Genomic DNA, 17,680 nt, shown 5'->3' on the forward strand with positions numbered 1-17,680 from the left:
TAGCTCTGTAAGCCCAAGATTTGGACACAAGAGCATTTCGAGTGAGTGATTAAAAAAAATCATTAAAAAAATTACATTGTTAAAGGTAATTTTCTCAGCCCTTTCTGAGTATTGGAGACAGAAGGTGCCTGTGAGTGGAAGATGCTGAAGTGTAAGTCAGAGTCCTTTGGAAAAAGTCCTGGTTAAGCCTTGCTGCTGTACCTCTGAGAAACCGTGAAAGCAAACGACTTTAATGACAGGTAACTAACGATTGGCAAGCTTCAGTTATTTGCTTCCAGCCAGATTAGAGGACAACCTGATAGAGTTGTCAGCTGGTGGATCACTAAACATTATGCAAGATGATAGATCACTGTGACTTTTGCACATAACTTGAGTGTTCAAGGAATTAAGTCACTGCTAGAGCATGGCTTCCTCTGTCTCCACTTACTTTTGTGAACAGTCTATAAATTCAAAAGCTAGGGATAGGGTTGATGCTGCATGCTTTCTTCTTCTAACAGAAAGTAATCTTTAGTCATAGGTAACCGAACTGATTGACGAGAAGTCTGCTACACCTGTATTATTGAGGTGTATTTTTATATTTAATAAATGACTCATCATTTTTCTTATTTATGATGTATTGAACAATTGCATATTAATACTAATTGGAACAATAATGCAAAATTGAAAATGTAGCTCTTAGGTGCTTATGATCACAGGAAATTTTAAAAATAAATTTAACTGCATATGTATTTTTTATTACAGAGAGAGGATGATGGATTATTTTAAAGCTCAACTATGTAATTCATTAAGACAAAATGCTGAAGGGGAAATAAAATAGAAATAAAAGCTCAAGGGGAAAGGGTGTGAAATTTAAAGAAAACTTAGAGAAATTTAAAGAAAAATCTGTTCATATTTGTATGAATGGAAGATGATAAGTTTCAAATTGCTGTGGTATGTTTCAGATTCATTTGGTAGATTTAAAACAGTAACACTGTGGTCCGATTTTTAAATGGCCATTTTTAAAATTCGTGGGAAGTTAGATCCTTTGAGGTATTTAGAGTTATGAAGAAACGTTTTAGATCTGAGTTTTAAATGATGAGAGAGATACACAAGTTTCCAGTGTTGTTGTTGGATGTCACGTGAAGAGAAATGGTCATGAATTACCACTCCCAGCCGCATAGCATGTATGACGCTGAGTCAGTGACAATATTTTAATCTTAGCCCATAGACAATACGTAATTTCTTAAGTAGAGTTGAAAATCCATGCTCACAGTGTCTTGGGGAAAATTTCTGTGGGAAAGAACAAATGAGTAGGATAGTAATGGTCCTAATTCCATGCTTGCAGAGAGGCAGAGCATGAAATACAGGTAACCTTGGACAACGTGATCATAAGCTGATAGAGTTAGGTTGAATTCTAAGAAAAAAAGAAAATCCTGTCAGTAAAAATGACCTTTAAGAGAGGGTTTCAACAAGCTTTTGTACTGATTGGGGGAAAAAAAAATCAATGATAACACAATGACAAAGGCAAAGGAGTCTGAGAGCTGGACATTTGTTTACTGAAGAATGTTAGAGAAACTATTTGCATTCACAGAGATGGGGGCGCGTAAGAAGAAGGTGAAGAAATTTGACCAAGATGATAATCTATACTGGAAAGTAAAATCAAGAGACCATTATCTGATTATAGAGATTAGTTCAGGTTTCTAAGGTGGAGGACAGAGAAATAGGAAAAAGAAATGTGCATTGTAGAAGACATAGTGATAAATTATTAAAAAAAAGTAAAATAGACCATAATGTGGTGAAAGAGGGAGTTAGTGGGGGTGTATCTCCCCTTTGTTAAACAAGAACAAAAATGAGGCCAGAAATTATGGCAGGAAGGATGGAGGATTTAAAATTTCAAAACATGTTAATACGGTCATTATTATTCTCCCGTGAGAACGAAAACTTAATCATTGTGGAGACCTTACTGGTTTGAAGGAATGCACTTCTGTCAAGTCAAAAGCAAGAGCAGGAAGTGCTGACACATGGAGTTGAAGGTGAAGGTCAGTGTTTCCACACCTGGGCCAGGAGCACATGGGTGAGGACACGTCAGGATCTAATCAGCCAGTCTGGCTTTCGACTCTTGCTATGAGTTAAGTGTATGTTCTTGGCCCTGTCTGACGTGAAAAGAACTCATCCTTGCAGATAAAATAATTAATAACTTTATACATATAGTACACTTTATACAAATCCTGTGAGTGGTATTCCAAGAAATAACAAGTTTTGAGAGCAAATTAAATCCTTAATTAGCAATTTCCACGTGTGATTCTGTTAAGCTTGCTGGGCGATCTGAATGTTACAGTATTTGAATTCTACTCATTTATGTTCACTGGTGTTTCTTCCAAATGTTTGAGTATTTGTTAAAGGAATGCAGGTCCCAGGTTACAGCTACTGGTTTGATGATGGACACGTGTGACTTGAGGGCAGAAATACACACGGTCCATCTGTCTGTATTCTTGAGCAAGTCCTTTTGTTCGGTTCAGCCTACTCAGTGCCTCTTTGGTCCTGTTGCCCACTCCTGCCCCCTCCTCATTTGCTCCTTGCACTCATCGCTTTATGCCTTCCCTTGCAGAAACATCCCGTATGCTTTCACACCTCTCTTTTCTTTGTCTGTAACGCTTCTGCACTTCCTCTCTGGCCCAGGATACACATCCCCCTGTCCTGAGTTTCCTGAGGTCTTCCTCCTTGCCCATCCTTTAGGTCTCAGTGTATATGGCCAGTCTTCCCATGAAGGCTTCCCAGATCCTACAGTCCAGATTAACTCTTCAGTCTTCTCATGGCAGTGATTTCACGTCTTTTACGATACCAACAGTTTGCTTGTATCTTTGGACTCCCCACCAGATGTTAACTCCTTGAGGCAGGTTTTATCCCTTCAGCTGGCATAATACCTGGCAAATAAGAGGCAGTTGGAAGATGTTCGTTGACTGGAGTAAAACATGCAATAACTGAACATGATGATATTGACAAACTGAATCACAGCGAATATGGCTGGTCTGGACATAGGGTAGTTGATGACAAGCCCCTTGTTGTTAAGACACTAACTTCTTTGTCCCAGAAACCCCAGCTTAGCAGGGTACAGAGTAGATGGTCATTGAATGCTTGGTGGCTTGGAGCTGGCTGCAGAGCCTATCCGTGTGAGCACTGACGTTTCAGCGCCCTCTCTGAGCTTCCGCTCCAGGGGACACTCCGTTCCTCATACCTGGGCGCGTCCAGCGGGCACACGCTCTGCTGCTGATTCCCAGCTGCACTGACTGGCCACCATCCGGGAAGCAGGCCTTCAGACGCCTTTCATGCATTGGTGATGCTTGGCTAGCCTGTGTTGATTGCCTCATTCCATTGCTCGCTACGCCCAGTATCAGCTTGCAAGTCTTGCTGTTGTCCGAGCTGGCCACGTCGGTTGTGCTGTGATGCGTGTCCCTCGGGACCCAGACTCTTGGCCTTATCCCAAGACGTTGTCGTTGGCCAGCTGGGCTCTCTGTTTAACCTTCCAGAGGCCTTACAGGTGCTGTTGAGCTCAGTGCTCAAAATGGTGGTGGTGTAGACCGAGCCGGCCGGGGCTTCTCAAGTGAGCTGTGTGCAGTTGTAGCTTTAAATAAAGATGGTGGGTCTGAGCTGGGCCTCGACACTGAGCTGAAACCGCATTGTCATTGCCTGCCTCCCTTGAGTCACGCACTCTTCCTGATTTGGCACTCAAGTTCCTTATAGATTAACGGATCAATGAACAGTGTGTGGTCCGAGCAGCCACATTAAGAGCTTTCAGTCCCGAACCGCCAGTGAAATTCTCCGGCCGTGTCCAGGTTTCTCGTGGTGTAGATTAGACTAGAATTTTTCTCAATATGTGAATTGTTCTCAATCCATTTGCAGGTATATAATTGAATTACTTTTTATTGAGATTTTTAACTAATTGATATATTGGACTGTCTAATAAAGTTAACATAAAATATCACACATGTAAATGTTAAAGTATAAAGATGGTTTCCTTCAGTCACATAGGAGAACTTGTCTTGGTGCTAAGGGTTCCACCCCTTTCTCTGCAGGGAAGAGGAAGAAGGAAGGACAGTGACATTGAGTGGGCACTATATGTAAATCGTCCCACTGGTTACAACAGTGACATGAGGTGGGGGCGTGATGCTCACCTTACAGACAAAACCAAGTCTCAGAAATTAAAGATAACAAAGTTGAGTCTCACTCAGCAACAGTGAGTCTGTTTAAACCTTGGATGGTCTGGCTCCATGCATGTGTCTTTGCCTCTCCTTTATGACTGCGAAGTGTGCTCATCGTATGAGGATATTTATAGATTTATTTCCCAGAAAACTATTTTGTTATTAATTGTTGATTGATTCTCCAACACACTGTGGACTTCAGGTCCCTTATGATTTGGGTAAGGCTGTTTTTTGTGCCTGAAATGCCAAGCCTGTTCACTTCCCTTGTGAACTCTTCCTCATATGTGACCTTGTCTTTGAAGCACTTTTTGAACCATACCCCATTTTTTCCCTCTATAGTTTTATTTCTTGTATTTCACGAAGTTAAGAGAAATGCACACACATTTTGAGTAATGAAGTAATACAGATTAAAAAATAGCCTTCTGTCTTCCAACCCTCTTCCATTTCAGTCTCTTTCTGAAGTAACACGTTAAAAAATATTTTCAAACTTAAAAAAATATAATGAACGTATACTCTTTATTCAGAGTCACCAATTTTTAACATTTGGCCACATTTTGTTTTATCTTCCTTCCTCTCTTTCTCCCTCAATATGTAAAAATATTATTTGTTTTCTGAAGCATTTGAGAGTAAGTTGCATAATTCATGCCCCTTTATACCTTAATAATTTAGTTATGTATTCTCTAAAACCAAGGCCATTAGTCATGTTTCTCTTTAGTCTCCTTTCGTCTTAAGTTTGGAACAGTCACCAGGCTTCATTGTCTTTCTGTTACATTATTTATATCTTCAAATATAATTTAAAATTTATATTAGGATGTGTATAATACAAAGTTTTATTGATATATTTATTATAATATCATAATGTATGCTATGCTACATAATTATGAGTATATAATAAATATTATATATTATATAATCTATAATTCATGATTTACACGTATATTATATTGAAGTTTTATAACAAATAAAAATAACATAATATATTAAATGTGTAATATAAGAATACATAAATACATAATACATAATATAAGAATATCTAAATATAGAATATCATATAAAATAATATAAATGCATAAGATATACATATATAATATGAGTAAAATACAACATACCTATAATATATGAAAGTATGTTATATGCAGTGTTTATTATGATAGATATGAGATGTAATGCAATTGATTATAATATATAAATGAGAAGATATTAAAACATAATAAAGTTGTAATGTTATAAACTAATACAGAATTATTATATTTTATACTTTTAATCTAAAATATTAATTTATTTTTTTAAATAGAGCATTCCTCATCCTGGGTTTGTCTGATGTTTTCTCAGGATTGTTTCAGGTTATGGACCCCTGGCTGGAATGCCACCTAACTGCTGTTGTGCCTTCTCAGGGTGTCACCTGCAGAGGCATGCCACGTTCACGTGCCCTGCATTGGTGAGGTCCCGTTCGATTACTCAGTCAAGGTGTAATGCAATGTAATACACTTTCTCCATAGTATAATTATTCTTTTTATTTTTCTAGTTCATAAGTCATTGGGAGGAAATGCTTTGAAGCCTTGCAGATCCTCTGTGCTCCATCAGACTTCCACATTTTAGATTTAGCGTCAGTTGATATTTTGTGATGTTTCCTGTTGGATCCAGTCTTTTTACTCTCTCCGGAAGCAAAATGGCTATTTTTCAGTTGTACTGCACCCTCTACATTTATCAACTGGCTTTTCATTGTAAAGAAGAGCTCTCCATTCTTTCCTGTTCACTTGCTTTCTGCATGTATATATGTAGTTAGTATATATGTATTCATCCATCCATCCATCCAACCATCCATCTGTCTGTGTGTTTATCATTGGTATGCACTCATGGATGTCTGTTTTCTCAATGGCTTATAATTAATTACTGTCCTTATTTAGTATGATATTCAAATTGTCTCCTATTTGGTCAGTGGGAGCCCGTTGTCAATGGCTTCTGTGTTTTTTCACATGTACCTGGTATTTTTTGATCCCTTCCTTACTTCCTACCTTGAGAAGATACCCAGGCACCTCTTACATCGCCCGAGCTCAGCCCTAGAATCAGCCACTTCTCTAAGGAGCCCGTGTTCTCTGTAGTGGAGCTGTGGCCTCTGGTTCGTGCCAGGAGCCAGGATGGCTCTTTGCTACTGGTGTATCTTGCTGTCAGACCCCTTTCAGTGACAGAGCTAAGAAGCACACACACACACATGCACGCACGCACGCACGCACACACGCTCACCTAGAGCCATCATGAGTTCACACTCATTCCTTCTGTGGTAGTCTTTCCTAGTATTCTGGAAACATCCTCTGTTCCATTAGCACAGTCTAGCACTCACTCATTGCTCAAAAAATATTTTTGAGAAAACCAATGAAGGCATGCACTGTGTTGCCGTGAACTGACCATCTACAGAAGAAAGGTTCAAAATGAAGTTAAGCATGGAAATCTGCCCCTTCCTTTTTCTTTTCCTCCTTCTATAAACTTACTGTTAAATACATTGGACAACCAGAGGTGGTTTGTCAGATATCAGAATTTGAAGAACAGTATGTTTTCTAATTTATCGTTCCTTTCATTCATCAAAACAAATACATTTCTGTAATAATTTTCTTAAAGTAGTGTTCTGAGATTTTTTTTTTCCCCCAAACTTTCTAGGTGGCTGGAATTGTGGGCAGAGCTGACGTGTTAGCGTGCCTGCTGTTTCTGCTCGCCTTTCTCTCCTACAATAGGTACGTGTGGCAAAGAACACCCTTCTCTGAGATTACAGCCATGCTGTTCCCTGGGAATTTGTGCTGTGTGTGTGTGTGTGTGTGTGTGTGTGTGTGTGTGTAGACTCTGAGCTTCTGCCTGAGAGAGGAGGGAGATTTCTCGGCACTAAGATGCTCAGCATGCTTCCTGGAGACCTGGGATCTGCAACCCTCTCCTTACAGAAGGCTCTCGCAGCCACATTCTGAAGCCTGCCATAGCCTTTCAGAAGGACTGCTTTCCCAGTGCTGGGAAGACAAGCTCTTCCTTCTTGATTTCCCCCTATTTGTAGGTTCTGACTGAGAATGGAACTTGAAATCTTAGCTCTGAGCCAGAATATACTGGATATAGTCCTCTCTTGTATTTAACTGTGATTTGTTTATTTTTTTCATTTTGGTCCTACGTATTTTTTGCCCTTTTTATCATCCCCATTAAAGTAGCTCAGAGCCTAAAATAACAGGCCTGAATGGAGCGCAGTATTTCTCAGCTGTGTTTCCAATTTACACATTCTTTTATCAAAATGTAGAAGCTCCTTGCGTTGGGAGACTGAAAAGCTATAAAACAGTTTCCCATTATATTGCTCCTTTCCTCCCAATGTGATCGGATTCTCACCTGAGTTGTGATGTATCCACGCAGGGAATGGAGGGGAGAGGTTAAAAAGAATGTGAGTGGAGGCAGATGACTCAGGGCGTGACTCAGGAAAGGGGGCCAGTAACCACGCTGCCCTACTTCACGGAGGGCTGCCTGCCTGAGGATCTGTGAACCTTGATCTTTGGGTCAGTTCATCGGCCCATGAGCTTACAAAGCCCAGTGACTCTGAGGAGCCCTGTTCTAAACCGGTGATTCTCAGCATGCGGAAAATTTGCCCACCTCGCCCCAGGGGACATTTGGCAATGTCTGGAGATATTTTTGCTTGTCACAACTGGAAAGGAGCAACTGGCATTTGGTGAGTGGAGGACAAGGATCCTACAGTGTACAGGACAGCCCTAACGTAACAAAGAATCATCTTCCTGAAACACCAGTGGAGCTGAAATTGAGAAGCCTTGATGTCAGCCAGCTCAGACCTTGGATCAAGAATGAAGTGAATTACGCTTTATGAAGTTTTGGTTTAAAGAGCAAGGCCTCTCCTTAGGACGGTGCCAGTCTCCTGGTCCTGGCTGTGCAGCCTCCCCCTGCGTTGCTGGTTGTATAAAGCAATGTTGTGAAAATCTTAAAAAAAATAAGCCCCAATTCAGCAGTCGTTTCCTGTTTAGTCTGGTGTTAGAAGGAGGTTAATAATTGAGTCTGAATTTTTTCTGTGTGTTAATGTTTTTGGGAACATGAGTGGGCCGACAGCGCATCCGTGTCTGTGGATTAATGAGCCACACAGTGTTACGAGCTTCTGTGGTGCAGGCCGTCCTCACTGGGAGTAATTTAAGCCATCAACCAGCTTCGGAGAAAAAAAGCACGCCTGCTACAAATCTGGTGTGTAATTTAGGTGTTTGTTCCAGGATGTAACAATCAGGGTAAGATGTCACAACTGCAGGTGTGTTGGCCTTCAAAGGAGTAGGAGCCCAAAACGGGTGTGGAAGGGCCCTGCTGAAGGGGCAGTGTGGCTTCCTGGTGTGGGGCCGATTCTGCTTTGTAAGGTGAGAAAGGACTTTACAGCCACTGGAGGGTTTTAGGAAATCCCTGCTGGAAACTATGCTGAGGGAAAAAAGGCTTTACCTAATAACAGCCTCATAGGAAACAAATTTTAAAATACAGATTAGCCAGAAGAAAAGGAAAAGACCAGAACATCTGTGTTTGCATCGCAGAGGGGAAGGATGCTTGTGGCTCTGTACACACATCTGCTGATTTCTTTGTACAGAAGCGTGTGAAACACTTTCACTAAAAAAAAAAAAAAAAAAAAAAAAAATTTGTCATGATGAACACTTGACATGTGGTGAGTCATTTATTGACTGTTCCCTGCAACACTGCGATCCCATCTCCTGTGTAAGGGAGGCCCAGAGAGGCCACTGACCGCCCCGTGTTATTCTCTTACTCACCTGCAGAGCTGTGATTTGAACCCAGGGAGGCTGGCTCCAGCATTCATGCCTATGGCTTAGTAACCTGTATTATTCTCTTAAAATATATTTGCTTAAACATCTTTCCATGTCACTTAAATATGTCTCGATGGTAGCATTTTAAATGGTGTTCGTTTTTTGGTGTTCATTTGCTGAAGGACATAATTTAGCAGAATTTATATATGCCTTAATTTAAGTCTCAAATTCAGTATTGTTACTTTTTCCCGTCTTTGCAATTTAAAACAATTCTTTGCTGAACATTCTTGAAGAAAAATCTTTGCTCACCTACTTAGACTACCGTGACATTGATGTTAGATCTTATCTTGAAAAGGTGGTGTTTCTTAACGACTCACATTTCTTTGTAAGAGTGAAAGAATCTCGGCCCTGTTTTTCAGGAGTGTGGACCAGTGCTGTGCTGGGGAGCGCGTCCCTCCCACGGCTTCCCCCTTCTTCCTGCTGCTCAGTTTGTTTCTGGGGACTTGCGCGATGCTGGTAAAAGAGACGGGCATCACGGTGTTTGGCGTGTGCTTGGTTTACGATCTCTTCTCCCTGTCCCACAATCACGACAAATCGTAAGTCATTTTAAAGCGTTGGTATCAAGCAGGGCATGTGTACAGAAGAAGGACTTAAATCAGTAATTCTCAAACTCCGTTTAAAAGAATTGGAAGTATAACATTTTGTTGAATTTCACCTTAGACCATAAAATAACAAGGCTTATTTCCTAAAGATAAATGCTTTCTATATGTTCAAACTCTTTACACTCGTAGGAAAATCAGTGAGGACTATAAAGTTTTTGTGAGCCCCAGGCTTGTAATTGAAAAGTATCTCTGCTAATTGCAAGTTTGTATTGCTAGACTGTTTCGGTTGCATACTACTGAGAAATCTTGGTTCACACGGAGGAGTGGTTGCAAATGATAACAGTTTGTTAACAGCTCGCCTTGAATCTCTGCATTCCAATGAGTGTTATCCATCACAGAACACCACTAAATTGGAATCTGTTTACTTACTCTAGAGATTACTCAGGCTTTTACCTGAGTCTTGGAAGGGGCCTTTTGGAATTCCACATACAGGTGAGGTTTAGACTGGAATGCACGTTGTCTTCCAGTTAAAGAACAAGTTTATTTAACAGCCTATTTTCATTAAAAAAATTAAGGCATATTCATTTTATCCCATGGGTTATAGATGCTAAGAAAGATGAAGGTGAATTAAAAGTTCAAGCACATACTGTAATTTTCTCCCTCTATCCAATCTGTAATTACTAACAATTTGATATGCAGACCCCATTTTTCAGTCATTATAAGGCCCTTACATTTGAACTTTTGAAAAATGTAGCTGATTTATTCTCCTGCCTTGTCTGATGAAGAATTGTATCTTTTAAAAAAAATCCTGCCTTTTTATCCCATTCCCTGCCTCTTTCTACTTCTGGGCAGAGAGATAAGAGCAGCGCTTTTGAGGGGCAACAAGCTGAGATGATTCTTTAAATTCTGATCACCTTCCTGCCTGGGCGTACTTGGAGATAATTTAAATAGACATCAGTGCTCCGTTGACTCTCCGTAAATCTCAGAGGCGTGGAAAAGGCAGGAGCCTGGTTATCATTTTGACCCAAGCTCAAGCCAAGAAAGCTGTGAGCCGAAGGACCTCCCCTGGGCTTCTAGGAGAAAGCCTTTCCCCTGTGTCCTCTCAACCGATGGGAGTAATTGTGCCGCTGACCTTGCTGAGAGAGCAGCCTGTCGGCCCTCCAGCTTCCCACTTGCTCTTTGCATCTGCTCTGTATCTGCCTCCCAACTTCCTTCTGCTTTGCTTTACTGACAACAGAGGATGTGACAAGTGACTGCAGACCCTCCCCTTTGGTCCAGTCAAGCAATATTTTAACCTTATGTCAACTGAAAAAAAAAACAAACAAACCCTACACAACTTGAACGTTGAGAATTAGGTTTTATTTGGAGACATGACTGAGGACAAATCATGGGAAGGAAGCCTTTCAGATAGCTCTGAGGGGGCCTGTTCCCAAGAGGTCAGGAAGGCACCAGGAACTAGGAGTTTTTGCTGAGAAAAAAAACAAACAAACAAACAGAAAAAATGTAGTCGAAACTCTAAAGGTTATTGCTCATCACAAACAAGCAGACATTTCAAGTTAATGATTTTAGTGCTTTTCTGTATATGGGAAGATACAAGTGTCTGCACTCATTGAAATTACTCCGTTGATTTGCGTCTTAGCCATCTAGGGCCAGTGTTCTAGTTTCCTCCATCCCACTTCCCCTCAGGTGCACCTTTGCGGCTGGCTACAGTGGTGATGGCTTGATGGTGGACGACATTAGTTGTTTACGGGAAGGGCAGGCAACATTCTGTGTTTACTGAAATGGCAGGCAGCATTCCTTCGTCCACCCTCATCACTGATCATCTCTCCTCTGGTCGTGGGACTCTCCAGCCCGGGGGTGCCTTCGCTCCTTGCTTCTCCATCTGGTCGCTGTTGAGCTGGGCTTTGTCAAAGGAAACAGTTGTTTCTTTTATTCCTTTAATAACTGTTCTTGACCATCATCCTACCAAACAGCTAGAAGTTCTATAGAAAGATTACTGCTGATACACAGCTTAGAAGTTGCATGCTTCATAGTCTGTGCTTTCGTTTTGTTTTTGTAGTAACTTTTAGCTCTCACAACCACCAGTATCTCTGTATAAGTGGAGGCACTCATTCTTTCCTTCATCCTTTTACCCATCCATTTAACACGTTCTTATTCTGTGTCTGGCCAAGAATAGTGCAGATAAGATTCCTTCCCTTAACGAACAGTCCTAGGGGAGACAGACATCACATAAGTAATTACGTGAGTCACTGAGTCCAGCTGTGAAGTGGTGGGAAGAAACGGGAGAGCCAGGAACAGGGAGATGTGGCCCTGATCACACTTAGTGTCTCTTGAGAGCAGGCCGTGTGCCAGGCACTGGGCCACGTCGTTTACAGTTGTGAAGTCACTTAATGCTCACAACAACTGTTACCCTCATTTTAGAGGAGAAAATACAGGCACAGAAAGTAACTCCTCCAGAGTCACCCAAACCCAATTTGGACTTCTGTCTGTGTGACTTCATACCACAAGGTTACCTGAGAACCCTGGCCTCCACGGACAGCGTACAGGAGGGGGACCGGGGACCTCCCAGGGCAGCTGCAGCTCAGGGCCTGGGCTCCCCTTTGTACCAGGAGACTGGCTCAGAGGATCTGCCTGTATTGGGGGTCCTGACCCCTTTGAGAATCTCATAAAATCTTGTCCCCTTTTCCCAGGATAATGTATACACACAGTTTGCACAAATTCTTATCTGTTGATTTAGAATCAACATCTTGGCACTAGGTTGTTCTTAAGATCTCTTCTTGTGTGATTCAGGCAGCAGGAAAGAAACAACAAACAAGTTTCAGAAGCCCTTTCCTACATGAAGAGTATTTTATTCCTGAATTTCAAGACTGGGCCACATGAAAAGAGTGGGATTTCTTTTATTTGACATCGCCTTTAAGAAGAAAATTTTCAGTGAAAGCTCTCAGCTCCTGAAAGTTAAATTTTTTTCTTTTATTAAAATTAGGATATAGTTTCCAACATGCAGAGAATAATATTCCTTGACCCGGGTCCCTACCCTCTCTCTCTAGAAATAACCACGGTCCTGAATCTGGCACTTTTCATTTCTATGATGGTTTGTATGTTTTTACTTACTAAGTATATACTAGTGAATATCAGACACATTGTCTATGTCTTTGCAAACTTTATGTAAATTGTATTGCTTTCTTTTCTTTTCATTTAGCATTGAACTTTTAAGATTCATGAATGAGGATACAGCTATAGCTCATTCACTGTAACTGTCGTTTAGGACTTAATGATCACCATCTGTCCGTTCTTCTGGATTTGGAATTTATTTTCACTATGCTGCAGTAACTTTTTGTGAGCACACACCTGTGGGTTTTTGTAAGGCATAACCACAGAAGTGAGGCTGCTGAAGTGAGGACCACAGGTGGACACGTGTTCCCTGTGCTGAGGCCAAGACATAGCTCTTGAAATGACTGTGGCAGTGGATGAGAGGCCCCCATGTTCCCTATTCTCACCATCACTTGGTAGTATCAGACTTTTTAATTTTTGCCCAGCGAGTGGTTATGACTTATATCTCAGAGGATTCGTGAAAGAAAAATGGGAGGATACATTGGGCAGATGGTTTATGAGCAACACTTTCAAGAACGTAATAATGTAAATCTTGACTATCACCGTGACGAGTTGCGAGAATTCAAATTATATTTATTATGAGAGAAATATATTTGGAAGATGAAGAGTGAAGACTGTGTGTGTGTGTGTGTGTGTGTTTATGTGTGTGTGTGCTGGTGACCATGTAAGAGGGACTAAGTCCTGGTCTTCTATAGTAGGAAGTTAATAAGAATTCTAAAATTGAAAAAAAGAAATTAACACGACAATTTTATATTATTTTATAAATACTGTGATAATACCAGAAACTGAAAAGCTAAAGGACTTGTGCACGGTTGCTTCTAGGCAGCAGGGCTTGGGGATGGGACAGGGGACTGCGCTTCCTTGTTGCAAGCCTTGACGTTCTGCTTGCCTCTGTTTCCCCTCCATTCCCGCCCCGTCAGGAGCAATGGGGTCCTCAGCGCCACGCGCAGCCCGCAGCCGCCCGCGCACCCTCCCCGGGAGAACGGGAAGCCGCAGCGGCCCCCGCACAGAGGAGCCTGGGGCGGCTGCCACGCTCCATCGCCCCCCGAACCCAAGAGCAGCGGATTCCCGGTGTCGCCTGGAGCTGTGAGGTCCTTGATGAGGTACTGGGCTGGGCTCGTTGAGCCTGCGTGTTTCCACCAGCGAGCATCCCCTGCTGCCCGCGGAAGGCTGCAGAGGTGAAGCCCTGAGTCGGTGGCTCTTTGTGATCTCCCTGGGCCCCTGGTTTCCCTCCGCCCTCCTCCTTTCCTCCCACCTCCCTCCTTCCCTCCCTGCTCCTCCCTCCCCCCCTCCCCCGCCCCTCCCTATATTAGATCAGATAAGAAGGGAGTAGCTGGAGGAAGCCAAGTAGAAGGCCTGCTGTCCGCTGTGATTTGGAAGCAGTGGGTGAGGCTGCGAAGCTTCAATTAAGCAGCACAAACATCTCGCGGCTCCCCTCGGGCACCGGGGCACAGGCCCCTCCGCCTCGCCCCGCCCTGTCCGCCCTGCTCTGGGTCTGTGATGGGTATTTATCACAGCACAAATATCGAGGGGGGCCCAGGGGACGCTGCCTCTCAGAAATGATTTTGAGGATGCCGGAAAATCTTTAAAGCCTGGGATTTTCTTTCTTTTTTTTCAATCTTCTGTCCTGGACATGAAAATGAACGGAGACTTATCAGCACAGGCGCTGACTGAATTACCGGGCCGCTAAAATAGTTCCCGCCGTGGGCAAGTCAGAGTAATAAAAGATGGAAATTTGATTCTTACTATTAGCACTTAAGTATCATGAGATTGCTATTCTCATTCTTCTGGGCAGTCCCAGACAACTCCCTCTTTTCAGGGTCTTTATTCCCAATTATTTGTGCCTTTTTCTGTCTTTTGCATCTTGCTCCATGGATTCATTCGTTCGACAAATATCTATTATCCACCACGTGCCCGGCCTGGTTCCAGGCATCCAGGGGTGTCCTGGTGAATAAGAGGTCAAGGTCCTTGCTCCTGTGCGGCTTCCCTTCCAGTCAAGGAGGACAGACGCTAAATAACCAACAAGGGATGAACAGTGTGGTGGGGAGTGGTGGTTGGGCCTGACTGGGGTGCATTCCCATCGGTTGGTCAGGGAAGGCCTCCTGAATCCCCGTGGATGAGCGGAGGGGCTAGCCCTGCTAAGATGTGGGCAGAGGGCTCCAGACCTGGGGTAATGAGCTTGTGGGGGTTGGACGGAGTGAGGTCAGGGGTGGGCAGGCCCAGGTAACGAAGGGCATGTTGGCTGTGGAAGTAAGAGTGGATTTTATTCTGCGTGGAATGGGGAAGATTTTGGAGGGTTTTCTTATTGTTGTTTTGTTTGTTTAATGTGGAGAGAATGTTTATATTTGAAAGTTCACTCTGGCTTCTTGTAGTGCGTGATTAGGGGGCGAGAGTAGAGCGGAGAGGAGGGTTAGGAGACTTTTGTACAGACTGATGGAAAAAGAAATGGTCTTGGCCGAGGGTGGTGATAGAGACTGGGATGCAGGGATACGGTGCATTTGGGATAACTTTTGGATGCAGATCTAAGAGGACTTGCTGACTCTGGGGTGAAGGGGTGAGGGCAAGGCAGGAAACAAGGATTTTTGGGTTTCTGGCTTCAACAGTTGAGTGGCTGGCGGTGTCAGTTTGCTGTGATGGAAAGGCTAGAGGAAAAATCAGTTTTCTGAGGTTTGGGAAAGGATAAAACCACAGTAATGCATGAAATTCCTGAGCAAGAAAGAAGAGACATAAACAGTCAAAACCTGGAGGAAATCTTGACTTTTTTTGGTGCAGGCCATGAAGGAAAAGAAGACATAACATTTGGGGAAATTGTGAATTTTTTTAAGGAAGGCAAAGGAGGAGAAAAAAAGAAAAAGAAATAGAGTGTTAAAGAATTTCAAGGAGGCACAAATCAGACCGCAACATGCCAGAGTTCCGTCAGGGCAGGGAACGTGTTGGGTTTGGTCTTATTTGGGTCCCCAGTTCCTCTCATGGTGTCTGGCTAATAGAAGTTGCTTAGATATTTGTGAAATGAGTGAATTAGTGAGTGGATGGTAAGAAAGTGTTGGACTTAAATATACGTAGAACATTTTCAGTAAATTTGGCAATGAAGAAATGGGGAAAAGGATGCTAACTGGAGGGGTGTTGGGTTTTTGTTTTCATTTTTGTTTTAAGTTTAATGGGGGTGTGTATCTATGTAGATAACTTGTAGAGAGTACAGATGGAGGATGCTGGGGCAGAAAGAAGATGAAATATGAATGCCAGTGATGTGCTGGTGAATGCTGAGTGACTGGCCCTCCAAAGACAGTAAACTCTGACTTGTGTTGTCCAGTTTCCTTGTGAATGCTCCTACCACAGCTGATTTCCAGCCACAAATGTGACATCACTGAACGTGGAGTTGGAGGTGTGCCCTAGTCTACCATCAGGTGGCATTTCCACTGCCTCGTAGACAATAGACATGACTTGATCTCAAGAGCAGAGAGAGCAGTAAAATGAAAGAAACTAATTAGGAAGTGATGAACTTTGATTATTTATGACCTTTTTTTAAAAATTTTATTTTATTGAGTTATAGTCAGTTTACAATGTTGTGTCAATTTCCAGTGTAGATCTCAACTTTTCAGTTATACATGAACACACATATATTCATTATCGCATTCTTTTTCACTGTGAGCCACCACAAGATCTTGTATCTATTTCCCTGTGCTATACAGTATAATCTTGTTTATCTATTCTACATACGCCTGTCAGTATCTAGAAATTTTGAACTCCCAGTCTATCCCTTCCCATCCCCCTCTCTGCTGACAACCACAAGTTTGTATTCTATGTCTATGAGTTTGTTTCTGTTTTATATTTATGTTTATTTGTCTTTTTCTTTTTTTTCTTTTCTTTAGATTCCACATATGAGCGATCTCATATGGTATTTTTCTTTCTCTTTCTGGCTTACTTCACTTAGAATGACATTCTCCAGGGACATCCAATGGCAAATGGCATTATGTTGTCATTTTTCATGGCTAAGTAGTATTCCATTGTATAACTATACCACATCTTCTTTATCCAGTCATCTGTTGATGGACATTTAGGCTGTTTCCATGTCTTGGCTACTGTAAATAGTGCTGCTATGAACATTGGGGTGCAGGTGTCTTCTTGAAGTAGGGTTCCTTCTAGATATATGCTCATATTACCTTTGTTTTTAGCATGATTTGAGTTTATATATAATGTAATTTTCAATGATGGGTGTTTTTAATAACTGGCCAGCAAGATTCCTGAAAATTGAGTAGTCATCTCTTGGAAGCCGGTGTGAGTCACTCCTGCACGCCGGCGCAGAAGACCGTTCAGGAGGGAAGAGTTATGTCTGTTATCCATCTCCTGTGTACCAGACAGTGGGCCAGCACTTCCCACACGTTACCCATGCAAGTGTCACAATATTCCTTTCGGGGAAATCTTAGAATTCCCATTATCAGGAAGAAATGGAAGATCTTAGAGGTTAAACCGTCTGGTCCACTTTTGCATAGTTAGCAAGGGGTAAGGTTGATTGGAACTCAAGCTGTTTGACCCCTAAGCCTTTGCCAGTTTGCTTTGCTCTGAAGCGGAGAGTCCTGGGCGAGGACTTGGCTTTGGGGAGGAGGCAGGACCCCTGCGTCATGTGTGTGGAGCTGGCTTCCCTGTTGAGCTCTCAGAGGCAGGAAGATTCTTGCAGCTCTCCTTGGGTCCACAAAGGAGGCACCTCCTAACTTGCTTCGATATAGGGTGTTGGTGCTAATACATTGAAATAGACGATATGCCTTTTTTAAAAACCCTGAGCACTATCCTGTTTTAGAAAGAATGATGCCTGGAGAGCAGTCCACAGCACAACTGGGTCAGAGTCTTACTAAGTTAACATGCTTGCGGGCAAGAAGGACCATCATCCTTCCTTGGAAACGAAAGTTGTCACAGAGTGTCCTTTTTTTGGAAAGGAAAGGTGTCATGTATTTGACTATAAATTTGATTAGCATTAAAATTATTTGCAAAAGCTCTGCTTGTACTGTTGTCAGAAGGTGATCAGGTA

General features: G+C 42.3%; 1 protein-coding gene across 3 annotated transcripts in view; it reads left to right on the plus strand.

Annotated features, from left to right (window-relative positions):
• Window positions 1-17,680, plus strand: part of TMTC1 (transmembrane O-mannosyltransferase targeting cadherins 1) — a 233,656-nt gene that overhangs the window by 21,946 nt on the left and 194,030 nt on the right. For all 3 annotated transcript variants that reach the window (XM_072954819.1, XM_072954817.1, XM_072954818.1), the window contains exons 3-5: window positions 6,834-6,907; window positions 9,364-9,540; window positions 13,578-13,760. In XM_072954819.1, coding sequence (XP_072810920.1) covers window positions 6,834-6,907; window positions 9,364-9,540; window positions 13,578-13,760 — 434 coding nt within the window. The remainder of the gene's footprint in view (window positions 1-6,833; window positions 6,908-9,363; window positions 9,541-13,577; window positions 13,761-17,680) is intronic.

This window comes from Vicugna pacos, chromosome 34 (genome assembly GCF_048564905.1).
Source record: "Vicugna pacos chromosome 34, VicPac4, whole genome shotgun sequence".
NCBI lineage: Eukaryota > Metazoa > Chordata > Mammalia > Artiodactyla > Camelidae > Vicugna > Vicugna pacos.